Source organism: Aureobasidium namibiae, assembly GCF_000721765.1.
Source record: "Aureobasidium namibiae CBS 147.97 unplaced genomic scaffold scaffold_8, whole genome shotgun sequence".
Lineage (NCBI taxonomy): Eukaryota > Fungi > Ascomycota > Dothideomycetes > Dothideales > Saccotheciaceae > Aureobasidium > Aureobasidium namibiae.
Genome location: NW_013581201.1, coordinates 461398 through 477454, shown reverse-complemented (window position 1 = coordinate 477454; position 16057 = coordinate 461398). Strand labels below are relative to the sequence as shown.

At 51.2% G+C, this 16057-nt stretch overlaps 4 protein-coding genes across 4 annotated transcripts; 1 reads left to right on the top strand and 3 right to left on the bottom strand.

Moving 5' to 3' along the window:
• Window positions 1–968: 968 nt before the first annotated feature.
• Window positions 969–2647, bottom strand: M436DRAFT_81737 (CwfJ domain-containing protein; the record flags this gene model as incomplete). The annotated part of the gene is made up of 2 exons (XM_013572314.1): window positions 969–2583; window positions 2634–2647. The coding sequence occupies 2 exons, from the start codon at window positions 2645–2647 to the stop codon at window positions 969–971; spliced, it is 1629 nt and encodes a 542-aa protein (XP_013427768.1).
• Window positions 2648–2874: 227 nt separating this feature from the next.
• Window positions 2875–10806, top strand: M436DRAFT_63664 (uncharacterized protein; the record flags this gene model as incomplete). Its single annotated transcript, XM_013572180.1, has 1 exon — window positions 2875–10806. One exon carries the CDS (start codon window positions 2875–2877, stop codon window positions 10804–10806), a length of 7932 nt encoding a protein of 2643 aa, XP_013427634.1.
• Window positions 10807–11215: 409 nt separating this feature from the next.
• Window positions 11216–13742, bottom strand: M436DRAFT_46519 (D-xylulose 5-phosphate/D-fructose 6-phosphate phosphoketolase; the record flags this gene model as incomplete). The annotated part of the gene is made up of 3 exons (XM_013572070.1): window positions 11216–11511; window positions 11569–13141; window positions 13197–13742. The coding sequence occupies 3 exons, from the start codon at window positions 13740–13742 to the stop codon at window positions 11216–11218; spliced, it is 2415 nt and encodes an 804-aa protein (XP_013427524.1).
• A 959-nt stretch (window positions 13743–14701) lies between these two features.
• M436DRAFT_63662 (uncharacterized protein) lies at window positions 14702–15721 on the bottom strand (the record flags this gene model as incomplete). Its single annotated transcript, XM_013572179.1, has 1 exon — window positions 14702–15721. One exon carries the CDS (start codon window positions 15719–15721, stop codon window positions 14702–14704), a length of 1020 nt encoding a protein of 339 aa, XP_013427633.1.
• Window positions 15722–16057: the final 336 nt, after the last annotated feature.

Sequence of the window (16057 nt, the reverse complement as noted above, 5' to 3'; positions counted from 1 at the left end):
GGAGAGAAGGCGCGAGACAGGTGAGCAGAGAGAGCAAGAAGCGGCAGGCGCGAACGCCCACCACCCTGCGACCGCAACTGCCTCCACAGTGCGCCACGACACCTTGATTCTATTCGCTGGGGCGCTCGGGCGCCAGTCGATTTGCTTTTTGCACATCGATTCTCCGCAGCATTGACTCGTAGCCTACATAAAGCCCTTATTCTACTGTAGCTTACAGAGCCTTCTCTCACAGCTCGACTTGACTGTTGTTTGTTGTTTTTGCGCCGGCTCTCCTCTCATCACAGCGCGTCATTGACAACAACAACAACAACAACAAAGGGCCCATATGGCCGCCTCCATGTCCAGAGGAGCCGCGATCATTGCGGTGTGACATGCAAACACCACCTGAAGCTATGCGCGCTGGGTCATGCGGCAGGTCGACCTCTGATAAATAATCCATCACACCGCCCTTGCGTGAAGCGTTGCAGCCGGCTCCACACGTGCTGTGCATCTTGTTCGCAGTTTGGCGATCGTCCCGCATATGTACTATTGGTGCGCGTGCTGGACCTGTCACCAGAACCTTGCTACAAGGCTGCAAACGTCTATCCGTCTCCTCGTACTTGCAAGTACCCTGTTTGACGGTGAACCTTTTTCTCAACGATGTCTCTGTACTTGTATCGTTGGTCTCGTTGACTTTATCGATTAGGCCCTGCATATCGACCATGTATCGCGGCCGCTTTCTTCCTTGTTTTTGATTAATCGCGCTTGTTGAGCACATCGCTGCATTGGTGGCCCAACTGGAATACAGTACGTCACGGGCTTCCACACTAATCTGGTATGCAGAATGAATACAGAAAAATACAATTATGCACAAAGCGATTGATGTGGGTATATGAATATGTTCTGAATCAGCATTGTGCTCCGTAAGGGGAACATATACGACTTTTGTATCTTTTGCATATCGACTACATAGGGACAAGGTGCTCTAATTATGCTTCAAGCGAGAAGTCGAACGGAGCAAACGCAGCCTTGAAGGCCTCAACATCGACGTTCTCTTCCGCTTCGCTTTGGTCACAGTCCTGCCAATGCGATCGCCCTTCCAGACCGAGCAACTTGGCCAGAACTCTTCGTCCGAACTGCAAATCGAATCTGAATGATGAGTCGAGAGGAAGAACCATGGTCTTCTCTTCTGCTCCGTCCCAGATAGTGGCTTTGAAACAGTCGCCCTCAGCCGCTACATCAGTTGAGACACTCGACGACTCGAAAGCCGGATAGCTTTGGTTCTCGGCTTCCACCTTGAAGCCTGCCTCGACCAGTCCTCTGTGAATGATCTCTAGAGGTACTGGCATAAATTGCCAGTGAATGTGGATACCACCCATACGGCTAATCTCCCATGTAACCGCTCCAAGCTTGTCTGCTTCGGCAGCATCTTCGGACCTCTTGGACAGCATACTCTGCAACGCGAGTCGATAGCGATGCATCTCTGCAATGGTGGCTTTCTTGGAATCTTGATCCTGTATGGTAGCCAAAGTAGGCGAGTGCTCGAGCGGAATGATCAGCATGTGACCCGGGAAGCCTAATGCTGGGAAAGTCTTGGGTGTCGGAAGTGGTCCTTTGGCTGTTGTCAGATACGCGCTGTCACCAATCGAAGAGATGAGATGTGATGCAATGTTGGGATTTGAGAGGCAGAAGAAGCATTCCGATGGGTTTGGGTTTGGTCGAGCGCGCTTGTTGCGACCTTTGCGCCTACCACCATCACCGTCGCCACCAGAGAATCTCGAGAACGATTGCGCTTGAGATTCCACAGCCTTGCGCTTCTTTGCGAACGACAATGGAGATGCTGTGACTCCAGAGGGCACAGTGGCAGTAGGCGCCACTGAAGTATCCAGGGTGAATGCATAGATCCACTTCTGCTTGGCGGCGTTTCCATAGGGAGCCAGGCTGATGAAGCGAGTCACCTGATAGCCACTGTCATCTTCACCCTGGGTATGGAAGAAAGGCTCACGTTCGAGGAAGCCGTCGGAGAAGGAGAAGTGGTAACGAGGCTTTAGCACAGTGCAGAGGTCTGCGACACCTTGTTGCGAGACGGCTTCTTGTCCGGTGTAGGATGAATTGGAGCCAGTACGAATCTCAGCAGGCCACTCACTCGTAACCAAAATGTCTGCAGTGTTGGCGCCTCTCAGCACCTTGATATCCTCTGGTGTGTGACTAGGGCTGAATTCTGTGATCAAGGCTTTATCCGAAACAGCATCCATATGAGCGCCGCCCAGAGCGACAATCTTGACGCCCTCTGATGTCTTAACGGTGGTCCTCCGACCGAGGAAGTAGAGATTCGAACATAGCTCGCCGGCATTGGCGCTCAGTCTGTCCTGGACTTCGAGAGGTAGCTCACGTTTGCCAAGAGCAAAGTATACTGGTAATGCGATTTCAATCTTCCCATCGAGCAAGTCCTTGAGTTGGCTGGCCTCTTCTGCACTGGAATTCACTGGATCCGCGAACAAGTCTCCAGTGATGATAGCAAAGGCAAAAGCATTTTTAGCGTGCAATGCGGATAATTTGCCAAAAACCGCAGAAACCTGGCCGTTGACCGAGCCTACTACTGCACTGATGTTTGATTAGCGACCTCCACGAGATTCTGAACAGATTATGCGTACATCTTTGGTACCATGTTCGGTGGATCTTTTGGTCGTGGAAGTGAACGAAGAGAAAGGGTTTGTGCTTAAACGTGATTCGATGAATCTCGACCGACAGGCTACTCGAGTGGTGTGGCTGCTTGTGGCTGGCACTCGATGGTCAAGCCACCTTCCCCAGAATCTTGGCGCGTAGTGTGGTGGGTGCCGAAGAAAGTTCTAAAGTTGCATCAACTTTTTTGCCATAGCATTTCACAACCACGACATGGCGGGTATGTCGAGGAATACCGCTTCAAATGGGCCTAAGTCGGCCAAGGCGACCACGAAGGTCGTCAAAACACAAAGGAAGACAAAATCGACGCCCTCAAGTCGACGACACCACTTCGAAGGTTTCGCCCAGAGGATCTCAAAGATGAAGATCGATCCCATTCGACGCACTCGTCGCGGAGTAGGAGCTGAAGGTGCCCACGAGCTGGAAGGAGAGTCCTCGTACTTCCGTACTGCCTTGGACGAATGGAAGGACCTCAACTTGTCCGAGAATTTCTCTACTTTCGCCAAAATCGTCTACAACATCTCGGACAGTCTGCCCATGGTCATCTTTCACGAGGAGACTATCATGGACAACTTGATCACCTATATCGAAAAGGGAGACGTCATGTCGCTCGAGCCGCTTCTCGCCCTCATGTCACACTTCGCACACGACCTCGACGTCCGATTCGAGAAGCACTTCCAGAGAGCCGTCGCAACCGTCGCACGTGTCGCAGCCAGCAATGCAGAGCCCGAGGTCGTCGAGTGGGCCTTCACCTGCCTCGCTTGGCTCTTCAAATACCTCTCCCGTCTATTAGTTCCCGATCTCCGACCGCTGTACGACCTTCTATCGCCATATTTGGGAAAGCAAAAGCAAAAGCCATATGTCATTCGATTCGCCGCAGAGGCAATGAGTTTCTTGGTCAGAAAAGCCGGAACCACATACCACAAGGCTAGAGAACCCTTGGACACAATAGTCGAGCACATGCTCAATGACTTTGCCTCAAACGAGACTGCTTCGGACGATCTGTACTCACAAGGTTTGATGACCTTGTTCACAGAGTCTATCAAGGGTGTGCAGGGAACCCTCCACTCGGGAGGAAATACTGTCTTGCAATGCTTGACAAGGTTCTGCTTCAATGCTAACCACTCAGACTTCCTCAAGGGCAGGTCCCTCCAGATCTTGAGAGGTTCGCTGATCAGTGTCGTCCATCACACTACTCCGGAAACTTTCGAGTCCGTCCAGGACGCAATCTTCGATTTCACAGACCCCAGTGACGAGGACGCAGTAGAGAATCTGGATGCGGCCAACACTCTTCTCTTCACCGCCGCATCAGTTCGTAAGGGAAGCAGAATCTCGGACTGGCCGACCTATGTCAAACGTGTAACGACCATGATCAAGCAAGCCGACAAAGCAACCAAGCAGATTGACTCCGACACATTGACCGCACTTCTCAACACGCTGGCCGTGGTACTTAATTATGGACCTTTCGACGCAGTCCTCCAGGAACTCGCTATTCTCGACACTATCAGCCGTGACAAGTGGATTGGTCACTTCCTGCCATTCTGTAATATTTTCTCAGAGCTAAACCAGGAACGTTTCCAGAGCTTCGTTCTGCCGATCTTCCAAAAATTTATTGTCAATCACTGGAAGGAAAACGAAATGGCCCTCTGTGCAATGCTTCCGTCTATGTCTCGCAAAAACACATTTGCCAAGACGCCCTTGCAATGTCCACTCGAATGGCAAAAGGTCATGCTACAACGCCTGAAGAAAGCTCAAGGAAAATCGCTGCCGAAGGATGACGAGACACTACATATGAGTAACGGCCATTTAGCGGTACTGCGGATTTCTCAGGGAGACTCAGAAACTCGCAAAGCTATCGCAGCCAGTATCCTTGACTTGCTCAAATCTGCCGCAAAATCATCCTCTACGGAAATTGGAGGCTGGGATCTTTTCGCTCTGGGTCAAGGTTTCCAATACATCTCGGATGAGTTCAGTGAAAGTCTGCAAGACAAGGAACTTGCAGAGGCTCTATGTTCCGTCTCTACACGGTGCAAGAAGCTTGTGCCTTACTGGACTGCTCTTAACTCAGTTCTGCAGAAGGCTGATATTGCTCTTACTGGAGACCAGATGGACTCTCTCGTTGCTAATTCAGTTGAATGTCTGAAAACCCCTAGCCACGATCTAAGACTTTCTGGACTACGGATATTGCAAACGATTTACGGGAAGAGACAGAACGATGTTCCCGAGTTATTGTTACACGCACTCTCGATCGAGGAGACGCCCCCAAGTGTTCAGACAGCTCGTTTCATCTCTGCGCAGATTCGCCGGCTAGCTCTTGGATACCCTGACGTTCTCTCTGATCCCGTTTTGGCGAAAGCAATCCCAACCTACTGTTTCGGTCTTCTTCATATTCATCTTGCTCAGGCTTGGGAGGATTCCATTGGAGCACTCAAGGAGATGACCCAGCATGGAAACGCCGAAGAGATTATCACGACTACCATCACCCAGTGGCTTCAGGGTCATGCCGATGCGGAAGGAAGTGCATTGCAGCCAGAGACAACACAAGACAGAAGCATCAGTCACGTCAGCTCCGATTTTGAGTGTTCCAACATGAATCAGATCGAGAAGGACATTGAAATCTCGGAATCTCTGTTCGCGGATCTCAACCAAGGAATTGAGAACCAGTTCAAGAGAGATCACGTCCAGACGTTCGCAGCTTCCCTTTCTGAACGATCGCAGGCACTTCGCGCGCTGAACTCGATGCCGCAGTTGGCAGAGAAGCGATCGCGACTTCTGGTTCCCGTATTGCTCGAATGGGCTGGTGATGAAACTGAAGCGCGGGAAGAAGAGGAGACCGGAAATACTCGTCACTGGGGCCGCAAAGATCAGAAGGCTATGCTTGGAGTCTTTGCTCAGTTCCAGAATCCTAGAGTGTTGTTCAAGGCGACTGAGGTTTACCAAGCCCTGCTCAACCTCCTCACGAACGGTGACAACGAGATCCAGAAGTCAACGCTTAAAGCCATCCTGGCTTGGAAGACTCCCAGTGTGATCAAATATCAGGAGCATCTGATGAACTTCCTCGACGATGCAAGATTTAGAGAAGAAGTTTCCGTGTTCCTTCGTCTTGAGGAGGAGGGTGACGCCATCCGAAGCGCTGACTGCCCTGAGCTTATGCCGGTCTTGCTTCGCATACTGTATGGTAAAGCGGTCACCAGAGCTGGTTCAGCAAGTGGTAAGCGTGGGCAGCAGACTCGTCGCAAGGCTATCTTTGTTGCTCTTGCTCGCTTCCCTGCAGAGATTGTTGGACAGTTCCTCAGTATTGCTCTAGGCTCGTTGGCCACGACGGAGCCTATCAAGGATGGCGAGTTGGATCAGTCAGCCGTAGACAATTTTGCTGTCGCTCCAAGAAAGCAGGTTGGTCTATTGAACATGCTGGACGATATGGTACACACTCTCGGTAACAGACTGGACCGCTACGCAACGAAGATTGCCGATGCCGTTCTTCTATGTCTGCTCAAAGCTTCCAAGTCTCATACTGAGTCCATCGACACTGACGAAGAGGTCCCAGTCGAAGATGAGTCTCAGACTTCTCTCGATCGTGCCATCCGTCAAGCTGGTTTCCACTGTCTGATCCAGGTCTTCTCTTCGTGTACCGAAGTCTCTTGGTACAGCTACGCCAAGGTCGTCATGAGCGAATTGGTGGGCCCTCGTCTAGAGAAACTTCCTATCGAGACCGCGCAGTCTGTGTCTGCCTTCTTGCGTCTCTTCTCAACCTGGGCTAGCTCTCTGGCTACCTGCCACTACTTGACAGAGTTCTTCCCTGAGACTCTCAATGCTGTCGCAGACTGCCTTGTGGTTCCTAGCGCTAAGAATGAAGTCAAGTCGTTCATTATTGAGCACATTATCGGACGTCTCTTGGATACTATCCAGCCGCGCCGATCGAAGGATGCCAAGATGAACATTGATACCACTGAAGCTCAAGACCAAGCACGCGTATCTATTTTGGGACCACGTGCAAGTCTGTTCGTTGTTAGACTTGGTACTGTTCTGAGGCAGAGTCCTCCCAAGGATATTCTGGACTCAAGCGTGTTGTGTGTTTCTCGTCTCGCACCGCTTGTCACTGGTGTTGAGAACATCCGTGATGTCGTTGATGTTTCGATATTCTTGCTTGGTCAGCCCTCGAAGACTGTTCATTTTACCACCAAGCGTGATCTGCTGCAAACTTTGTTCCATCTCATTCCTGGTGCCGAACTCAACAGGGATGAGGTTCGCTTCAACCAGGTCTATGCGACACTCTGCCCGTTATTCGGCTACTTCAAGGACCGCGAAAGCAGAGAGCTTCTTGCCGCTGTTGTTAAGCAATTGGCCGATGAAAGGAAGGAGCTTTCTTACGTCGCTTCTCTGTGCGAAGATCTGAACTCATTCTCGACGTCGAGACTTGATGAGCCTGACTTCGAGCGCCGTGCCATTGCTTTCAGCACTATAAACGAGGAAAAGTACTCAACATTCACCGCGATGCAATGGCAGCCTCTAGTCTACAGCATGCTGTACTTCGTCAGAGACAACGACGAACTAGCCATCAGAACCAACGCCTCTTTCAGTCTGAGAAGATTTATCGAGGTAGCCAGTGTTGACGGCGACTTCAGAGACGAGGAGTTCAAGACATTGACCATCTCTGGCCTGTATGGTGGTCTGCAAGGTGGTATGCGTGATCCTTCCGAACTGGTCAGATCCGAGTATCTGCAGGTCTTGGCACACATGATCAAGCACTTCTCGAAATGGGATGCTGTCAACGATATGGCTACTTTGCTTGTTGAGGGTGACGAGGAAGCTTCGTTCTTCAACAACATTCTGCACATTCAGCAGCACCGCAGACTCCGTGCTTTGAGGAGATTGTCAGAAGAGGCTCATGCTGGTGTCATCTCGAGCAACAACGTCAGCTTGTTCTTCATTCCCCTTCTGGAACATTTCATCTTCGATCCTGCTGGTGACGATGGTGCTCACAACTTGTCCGCCGAGACCATCAACACCGTCGGAGCTCTTTCTGGATGCTTGGATTGGCAACTTTACAGATCGACTCTGCGCAGATTCGTCAGCTACATTCAAAGTAAGCAGGAGCTGCAAAAGATTGTACTCAGAATTGTCAGCCGCGTGATTGATGCTTTGGACCGTGCTTCCGAGTCTATTCGCAACAAGAACACTGTTATGGAAGTCGACGGCGAGACTGAAGCGACAACTAACGGTACTTCGGCATTGAGCCCACTTGCTGCTACTTTGCCTTCAGAGGAGAAGTTGTCCAACGAGATCAACAAGCAGCTTTTACCACCACTCACTTCGTTCTTGCACCTCAAGGACGAGTCCACTGTCAGTCTGCGTGTTCCTGTGGGTGTCGCTGTGGTCAAGCTCATCCGTGTTCTTCCTGTTGCCGAACATGCCTTGAAACTTCCCACGGTACTGATGGACCTCTGTCACGTTCTTCGTAGTAAAGCAGCAGAGGCCAGAGACATGACCAGAAAGACATTGTCCGAGATTACTGGTATCCTTGGCCCATCCTACTTCCAGTTTGTCATCAAGGAGTTGCGTAGTGCTTTACAGCGTGGTTACCAGCTTCACGTCATGTCTTTCACCATGCACTCAATTCTGGTCGACAACATTGCCTCTTTGGAATCTGGAGACCTTGATCACTGTATCAACGACATTATCGCTGTTGTCATGGACGATATCTTTGGTGTCGCAGGTCAAGAGAAGGATGCTGAGGAGTATATCAGCAAGATGAAGGAAGTCAAGAGCAGCAAGAGTTACGATTCTGCTGAGCTTATCGCCAAGATCACAACAACTTCTCATCTTGGTGAGCTCATCAGACCTATCCAGTCTTTGTTGCTGGAGAAGCTGGATCTCAAGACCGTCAAGAAGATTGATGAACTTTTGCGTCGTATCGGCCTGGGCACAAGTCAGAACCTGTCCGTCAATGACAGAGACATCCTTGTCTTTGGCTACGAGATCATTCAGAAGGTATACACTGCTACCGCCGCGGCCAAGACTCGCCCTGTCATGGAGGACTACAAGATTAGAAAGTACCTCATTCAGATGCAAAGCGCTAACAAGTCCGGCAAGAAGGGCGCTACAAGCTCGTACATTTTCAAGCTTACTAGATTCGCTCTGGACCTTGTTCGCGCTGTCTTGCAGAAGCATGACGAGCTCAAGACCCCGGCGAACCTTGCTGGCTTCCTGCCAATCCTTGGTGATGCTCTGATTGGCGGTCAAGAGGAAGTTCAGATGGCATCTGTTCGTCTACTCACTTCCATCATCAGAGTGCCGGCGCCACAGATCGTCGCCAACGGACCGGTCTACGCAGCAGAGGCAGTCAAGATCCTCAGAGCTGCACCCTCCATGATCACTGAGCTCGCCCAGTCTTCACTGAAATTGATTTCGGCCATCCTCCGCGACAGACCCGACATCAAGATCAAGGAGAACGACATGGCCTTTGTACTTAAAAGGATCAAGCCCGACCTCGAAGAACCCGATCGCCAAGGCGTAATCTTCAACTTCCTCAAGGCTGTTGTGGCTCGCAAGATCATCATTACCGAAGTGTATGAAGTCATGGATTCTGTGGCTGCCATCATGGTCACCAATCAGACTCGAAGCGCTAGGGATCTTTCGCGTGGTGTGTACTTTGCCTTCATGATGGAGTATCCTCAAGCGGGCAGTCGCTTGAACAAGCAGATTGCCTTCTTGGTACAAAATCTCGAGTACAAGTATGTCGAGGGCAGACAATCCGTGCTTGAATTGCTGCATCTGCTGTTGGCCAAAACCCAAGGAGATCTGGTCCAAGAGCTGTCGAGTATGCTGTTTGTACCATTGGTCATGATGATGGTCAACGACGACTCGCCCGAATGCCGCGAAATGTCCGGTGCTCTGATCAGCAAGATCCTCGAACGCGCCGATGAAGAGCGCACCAAGAATTTCGTTGCGTTGATGAGAAATTGGTTGGAGCAGGATGAGCAAATACTGCTTCGTCGTATTGCTCTACAGTGCTGGACAATCTACATCGGTCATGGCAAGGCCACTGCCAAGGAAACTTCCTTCCTCTTCAAGCAAGTGTCTAAGCTTTTGAACCCTGAGGAAGTGGAGACTGAAGATTGGGAGCTTCTGTACTATGCACTGCAGGCCTTTGCCAAAATGGCTGAGATGGCTCCTGCCACTTCTCTGGCACCTGCCGCCAAAGCGTCTTGGACAAACATTTTCAAATGTCTTGTGTTCCCGCACGCGTGGGTGAAGTTGTCCTCTGCTCGACTGATCGGTTTGCTGTTTGCAGATATGGGCAACTGCGCTTCCAAGACTGAAGAAGGTCTTGCTGCATTGCCATTGTTCACGAACAGCAAGATGGAAGTTACGGCAAAGGAGTTGCATGAATTGTGTGCTGCTGGCCTTCGAACCTTGCGTTTCAGCAATGTCAGCGAGCAGTTGGTGGGACAGACTGTTCGGAACTTGATCTTCTTGGGTCGTTGTTACAGTGCTTCAAACGTGGAGTGGGAACATCCTACTCCCTACATCAGAAATGGCGTCGCTGCCACTTCTGCACAAGATGAGGAAGAGGAAGAGGAAGATGAAGAAACAGCAGATGCAGAAGATGACGAGGAGGACACCACTGCTACTACACCAACAACAGCACTTCACCATCTACTATCCCGCATGTCTGCCCTTGTCCGTCGCGACGACGGCGCACCCACTGCCTCCGTGCTTTCCGCAAAGACCGGCGCCTTACAAGCCATCGCCTCCCTCTGCAACATCCTCCCCTCCGCTGCCATCACCCCCTCGCTCCCCACCATCCTCACACCCATCTACCTCCTCACCGACGCCAGCATCGCCGCCCCCCGCCTCGCCACCGAGCCCCTCCAAAAATCCTACCAAGACTTGAAGGCTCTAGCCGTCGAAGTATCCTCGCTACTCCAAAAGAAGCTAGGAAGCACCGAATACGTGGTTGCCATGAGAGGAGTGCAAGAGAGAGTCAGAGGAAAGAGAGAAGAGAGAAGAAGAAAGAGAAAGATCGAGGCTGTGAGTCAGCCCATGAAGTATGCGGCTGATAAGAGGAGGAAGCATGATATTACCAAGGCCAAGAGGAAGGAGAAGAGTGCTGAGGCTAGGGGTAAGAGGAGAGGGTGGTAGGATGTTGATCCTACTGTCCCCTCGACTGCATTTGTTCCTGGTTAATTTCTCTTTGTTTCCGTTCTTCGTTTATGCATTGTCAAGGCGTTTGCAGGGGTATTGTCATCATAAAAGCAAGTTAGAATATGGAGTTTTATCATATGTGGTTTTCTATCCCGAGCCGTTCCCTTGCAGTCATCATGACAGTGTTAGTGTCATGCCGATCGAGCGAGGAAACTACAATGTTGCACAAAAGATGAAGTCGAATCAATTATCCAGAAAGTAACACAACAGACAGAGCTAGAAATAACAGCTTGGAAAGTATAAAGCATTAATTATCATTGAAAAAGTCCAACTGCTGTAAAAGCACCTCGCAACCATATCGTCCAAACGCCATATTTGATAGCTCTCGTCAACCCGTGACAGGCATCTAGTAGTTCCAGGTCCAGTTGACGTAATCATCAGGATCCTGACCAGTCTCATAGGCGTAGTTCATAGCATGAGTACGTGTGTTGAGCAAGTGTTCACGGGTAGATGATCCCTTGTTGCCAAGAACAGACTTGAGACTGTCGATGGCCAGGATAGCCAAACTGTAACGATCGGTCTCGTTGCGGATGGCCAGCTCAAGAGGAGTATCGATGTTGCCCTTCTCCTTGTATCCGCGAACGCGCATCAACTGCTGGCCCTTGCGCTTGTAGGTCATTCTGTGGACCAACCAGGGGTAAGCTAGAAAGAGGGTATAGTCAGCATGAATTCATCGAGATCGGAGGCAATGATACGTACAGTGGAAGTTGAAGATGACGGGCTTGTCGTCGGTGAAGATGGCGGCGTATTCGTCGTCCTTGAGACCGTGGGGGTGGTAGCCGTTGGGCTGAAGCTTGAACAGATCCACGACGTTGACGAAGCGAACCTTGAGCTCGGGAAGGTGCTCGCGAAGCAGAGCAGTAGCAGCGAGAGCCTCTTGTGTGCTGACATCACCGCAACTGGCCATGACAACGTCAGGCTCTTCACCCTTGCTGTTAGAGGCCCAATCCCAAATGCCCAGACCCTTTGAGCAGTGGATGACAGCATCGTCCATGTTCAGGTATTGCAAATGGTTCTGCTTGTCGGCAACAATAACGTTGACGTAGTTGGATGACTCCAGGCAGTGGTTCATTGTACTGAGCAAGCAGTTGGCATCCGGAGGAAGGTAAATACGAACAACTTCAGGCGACTTGTTTGCCACGACATCAAGGAAACCAGGATCCTGATGAGTGAAGCCGTTGTGATCCTGACGCCAGACAGTGGATGTAAGTAGGATGTTGAGCGAAGCAACCTCCTGTCTCCAGGAAATCTCAGCGCACTTCTCGAGCCACTTTGCGTGCTGGTTGACCATGGAGTCAATAATGTGGATAAAGGGCTCATAACTGTTGATGATGCCATGGCGGCCTGAAAGCAGGTAGCCTTCCAGCCAACCCTCAACGGTATGTTCACTGAGGATCTCCATGACTCTGCCGGCAGGAGCGAGATTGCCGCCGTCCTTGTCTTCTTCAAAGTACTCGGCCATCCAAACCTTCTGGGTGACATCGTAGACAGCACCGAGCTTGTTGGATTGTGTCTCATCGGGACCGAACAGACGGAAGTTGGTAGGGTTAGCCTTGACGATCTGGGTCAAGAAGTCTGCGAACAGGTTCATACTGGGTGCTTGCTCGGCGGCAGGCTTCTTCACGGTCTGAGCAAATTTCTTGAAGTCAGGGATCCTGAGGTTGGCTCGCAGAAGACCACCGTTGGTGACGGGGTTGGCAGTCATACGACGGTTGCTACTAGGAGCGATCTCACGAAGCTCGTCGATGAATTTGCCGTTCTTGAAGAGCTTCTCAGGCTCGTAGCTGCGCATCCACTTCTCAAGCAGAGCGAGCTGGTCGGCGTCCTTGAGGACGTTGGTGAGAGGGATCTGATGAGCTCTCCAGTAGCCTTCGAGGAAGTGGCCATCGACGGTGCGAGGGCCGGTCCAGCCCTTGGGTGTTCTGAGAACAATCATGGGCCATCTTGGGCGCTCGGCCTTGCCAGAGTCTCTCGCCTTCTTCTGGATAGCCTTGATCTCGGTGATAGCTCTTTCTAGGGTGGCGGCCATTGCCTGGTGCATGGTGTCGAGATCGGATCCTTCGACGAAGTAGGGCTCCCAACCATAACCAATGAAGAGAGCCTTTAGCTCCTCGTGGCTAATTCTCGAAAGGACAGTGGGGTTGTTGATCTTGTATCCGTTGAGATGGAGGACAGGCAAAACTGCACCATCAACGATGGGATTCAGGAACTTGGTGCTGTGCCAGCTGGTAGCCAAAGGACCAGTCTCAGCTTCGCCATCACCGACCATGGTCTGCAGAGCTAGATTAGCGGAAGATCAATAGATTACATGCAGGTACAAGGCTTACCAGGGCGATCAAGTCGGGGTTGTCAAACACGGCACCGAAAGCGTGGGAGATAGAGTAGCCGAGCTCACCACCTTCGTGAATACTTCCAGGGGTCTCGGGGGTTGCGTGACTGCCAATGCCTCCTGGGAACGAGAACTGCTTGAAGAAGCGTTGCAAGCCCTCAGCATCCTGAGACTTGTCAGGGTAGACTTCGGAGTAGACTCCTTCGAGATATGAGTTGGAAATGACGGCGGGAGCACCGTGGCCGGGACCGGAGACGAAGAATGCATCAAGGTCGTACTTCTTGATCAAACGGTTCATGTGAATATAGGTGAAGGATTGGCCAGCATCGGAGCCCCAATGTCCCAGAAGACGAGGCTTGATGTGCTCGGCCTTGAGAGGTTCCTGCAGCAGAGGGTTTTCACGCAGGTAGAGCATACCCAAGCACAAGTACATGCTGGCGTGGAAGTAACGGTTGATCTTGTCGACTTCGTCCTTGCTCAGAGGTTGGTCGGTCACTGTAGCTCTGGCAGTGCCATAGGGCGAGAGGCTCTGTGTCTCGGCCATTGTGAAGGTTGTGTATAAGAAAGAAGAGGGATCGAGAAAAGTTACAGGATGGATGAAACAGCTACTTGTATCTTGAAGCTCCCAACAACTTCACAGCTCCACTTGCTCCTCGGAAGCCAGCGGCTTATGACTGCTTCACGCGTTGTGTTTGTCAACCTTGACCTCGCTTTGACCTCGCTTTTTTGACGTCATCGCCTATCACCCCACGCCAAGCTGTGAGCTCTCGCGAGATCGTCACGCCAAATCGAGCGGAACCTCGTCCGTGCCTTTTGTGTTGCCGAGGGCTCCGAACTATGAATGCACAAGCCTTTGATCATGATTCAAGCCGTTTGCTATGGTTGGAATAACGCGGTTGGTGCAACTGAATTCGAGGCCACTGCGACCTTCTTGGTACAGTGAGTGTCACTAACTCTAGCTGGAGGAAGCAGGAATTTGTCCTGAACTCCATTCTGAAGGATTCTGCCGTTTTCCCGTGGCATGATTTCTACATGTGTCGTTGTGAGCGACTAGTAGTGCATTGGGACGCAACATCCTCGCCGTGTGCCTTTCCAAATGCTTGTCTTCGTCTAGGATCTGCCCTGATCATGCCATGTTTCGAAGAGGCAGTGGAAGCCGAGTATCATATTCGGTGATGCTGCCCTATATCAAGAGCATGCAAGCTGTAGGGCTGTCCCTGGCTTCCCCGTCGACAGTCTGCTTGCTAACGTGCGAGCCGTCCGCTGATCATAGACCCTGCGACCACATGAGGCTTATACGGGTTAATGTCATGGTATACGACGAGCGCTCGTGCCAAATGAACTCGCCAGGTGTCTCGTTGAGATGGTAAGTTGTTTTGTTGGCCGATCATCACGCCATTTGTTTCAAGACTACCAATTGCCGTTCCCAATTTCGCCCGGAGCAACACAGTCAGCGAGCTTATGCGGCATGCTTTGACTGCGGGTGTACTTGATAGTCGACTCTCAATCGAGGTAGATCTCATCTTTGATACGACGCAAGTTGTTTATGAAGCCGTACCCACTGCCTTGGTTGCTGGTACGACTAGCCTCGGAAGGACTATTGTTTCTGTAGTCGACTGTTGCGGGGGAGGCTGTACGTTTCTTCGCGTCTGCTTTGCGAGCGAGAGCCTTTTGCTCATCCTCGATAATCTTCTCAAGACTGTCAATCTGACGAGCTCGAGCCTTCTCTTCAGCAGTGCCTTTCCAAATGATTGCAAGGTCTCTTAGCTCGTCAACTCTCTTGATGGCAGCAGTGATGCCTTCTTCTGCTGAGACGGCACTCTGGAGCAGTTGAGTTATCTCCTCGCGCAGCTTCTGTGCATGTTCCTTTGCCTTCTCTTCACGGTTACGTGTCTCCTCCGGGCCTCCAGCTGAAGGAGCAGATACCGAGATGAACGAAGATGTTACGAGATCAGATGGAGCAATGGGCCAGGCCATGGCCTCGCCAAAGATCTTGATAACGGAATCGAGACGCTGCCGCACCATGACGAGTGTGCGAAGTTTTGAGATGTAGTCCGGTTCGATGGGCTGGGTAGGAGTAGACACAGCGGTTTGTTCGGGGGGAATGTCGTCGGTGTCAAGTTTTCTGGGCTGCTGTAGGGTCTGAGGGGCGAACAAGGCGATGTCGGGCTGAAGGGAAGTGTTCAAAGCATCTGTGAGGCCAGCAGTCTCAGCTCGAAGCATCTCGACCTGGTAGGCGAGCCTGCTGCCACTTCGGAGGATATCATCGGTAAGCTGATTGAGAGTATTTGTGAGTCGTGATGTTTGCGCATTGAGCTGCGAGATGAGGGTTTGGGTCTGGGTAGATAGGTCGGCAAGGGGAATACGGTCTTTGGTGGAATTGGAGAAGGTCAAGGATGGCAAGGTGGAATTGAGGTAATCGGCCGGGTCGAACAGGGATTGGAGGAAGGGCTGGAGAGCTTCGTCCTGAACATGTGTTGATTTCGGTTCGCTCCGTACAGGAGCTTCAGACTGGACTGGCATTGTGTGTGTGTCCCTTGTTTGGGATTTGGTTGTTGCGAAGATGTCATGACAGGCTAAACATTCATGTGAAGCATGGACTTGTTATCGAACGTAGGCGCTTTCTCGTCGAGCACAATCCTTGGCGGAAACTGTGCTATAGATATATCAGTGGGTTGATATGGCATGACCTTCCTTTGGCTCATCGGTTGATGTCTACACATTATGTCTACATCGCTATGCAATCTCGTCGAGCTGGCAGGAGCCCTGGCACGTTGCTGTGAAAAACATGAGTTGAGCATGACAGACGGCGTCTCGATTGACCCGAGTGGACAAAAAGCAAGGACGGATTGCTCCTAG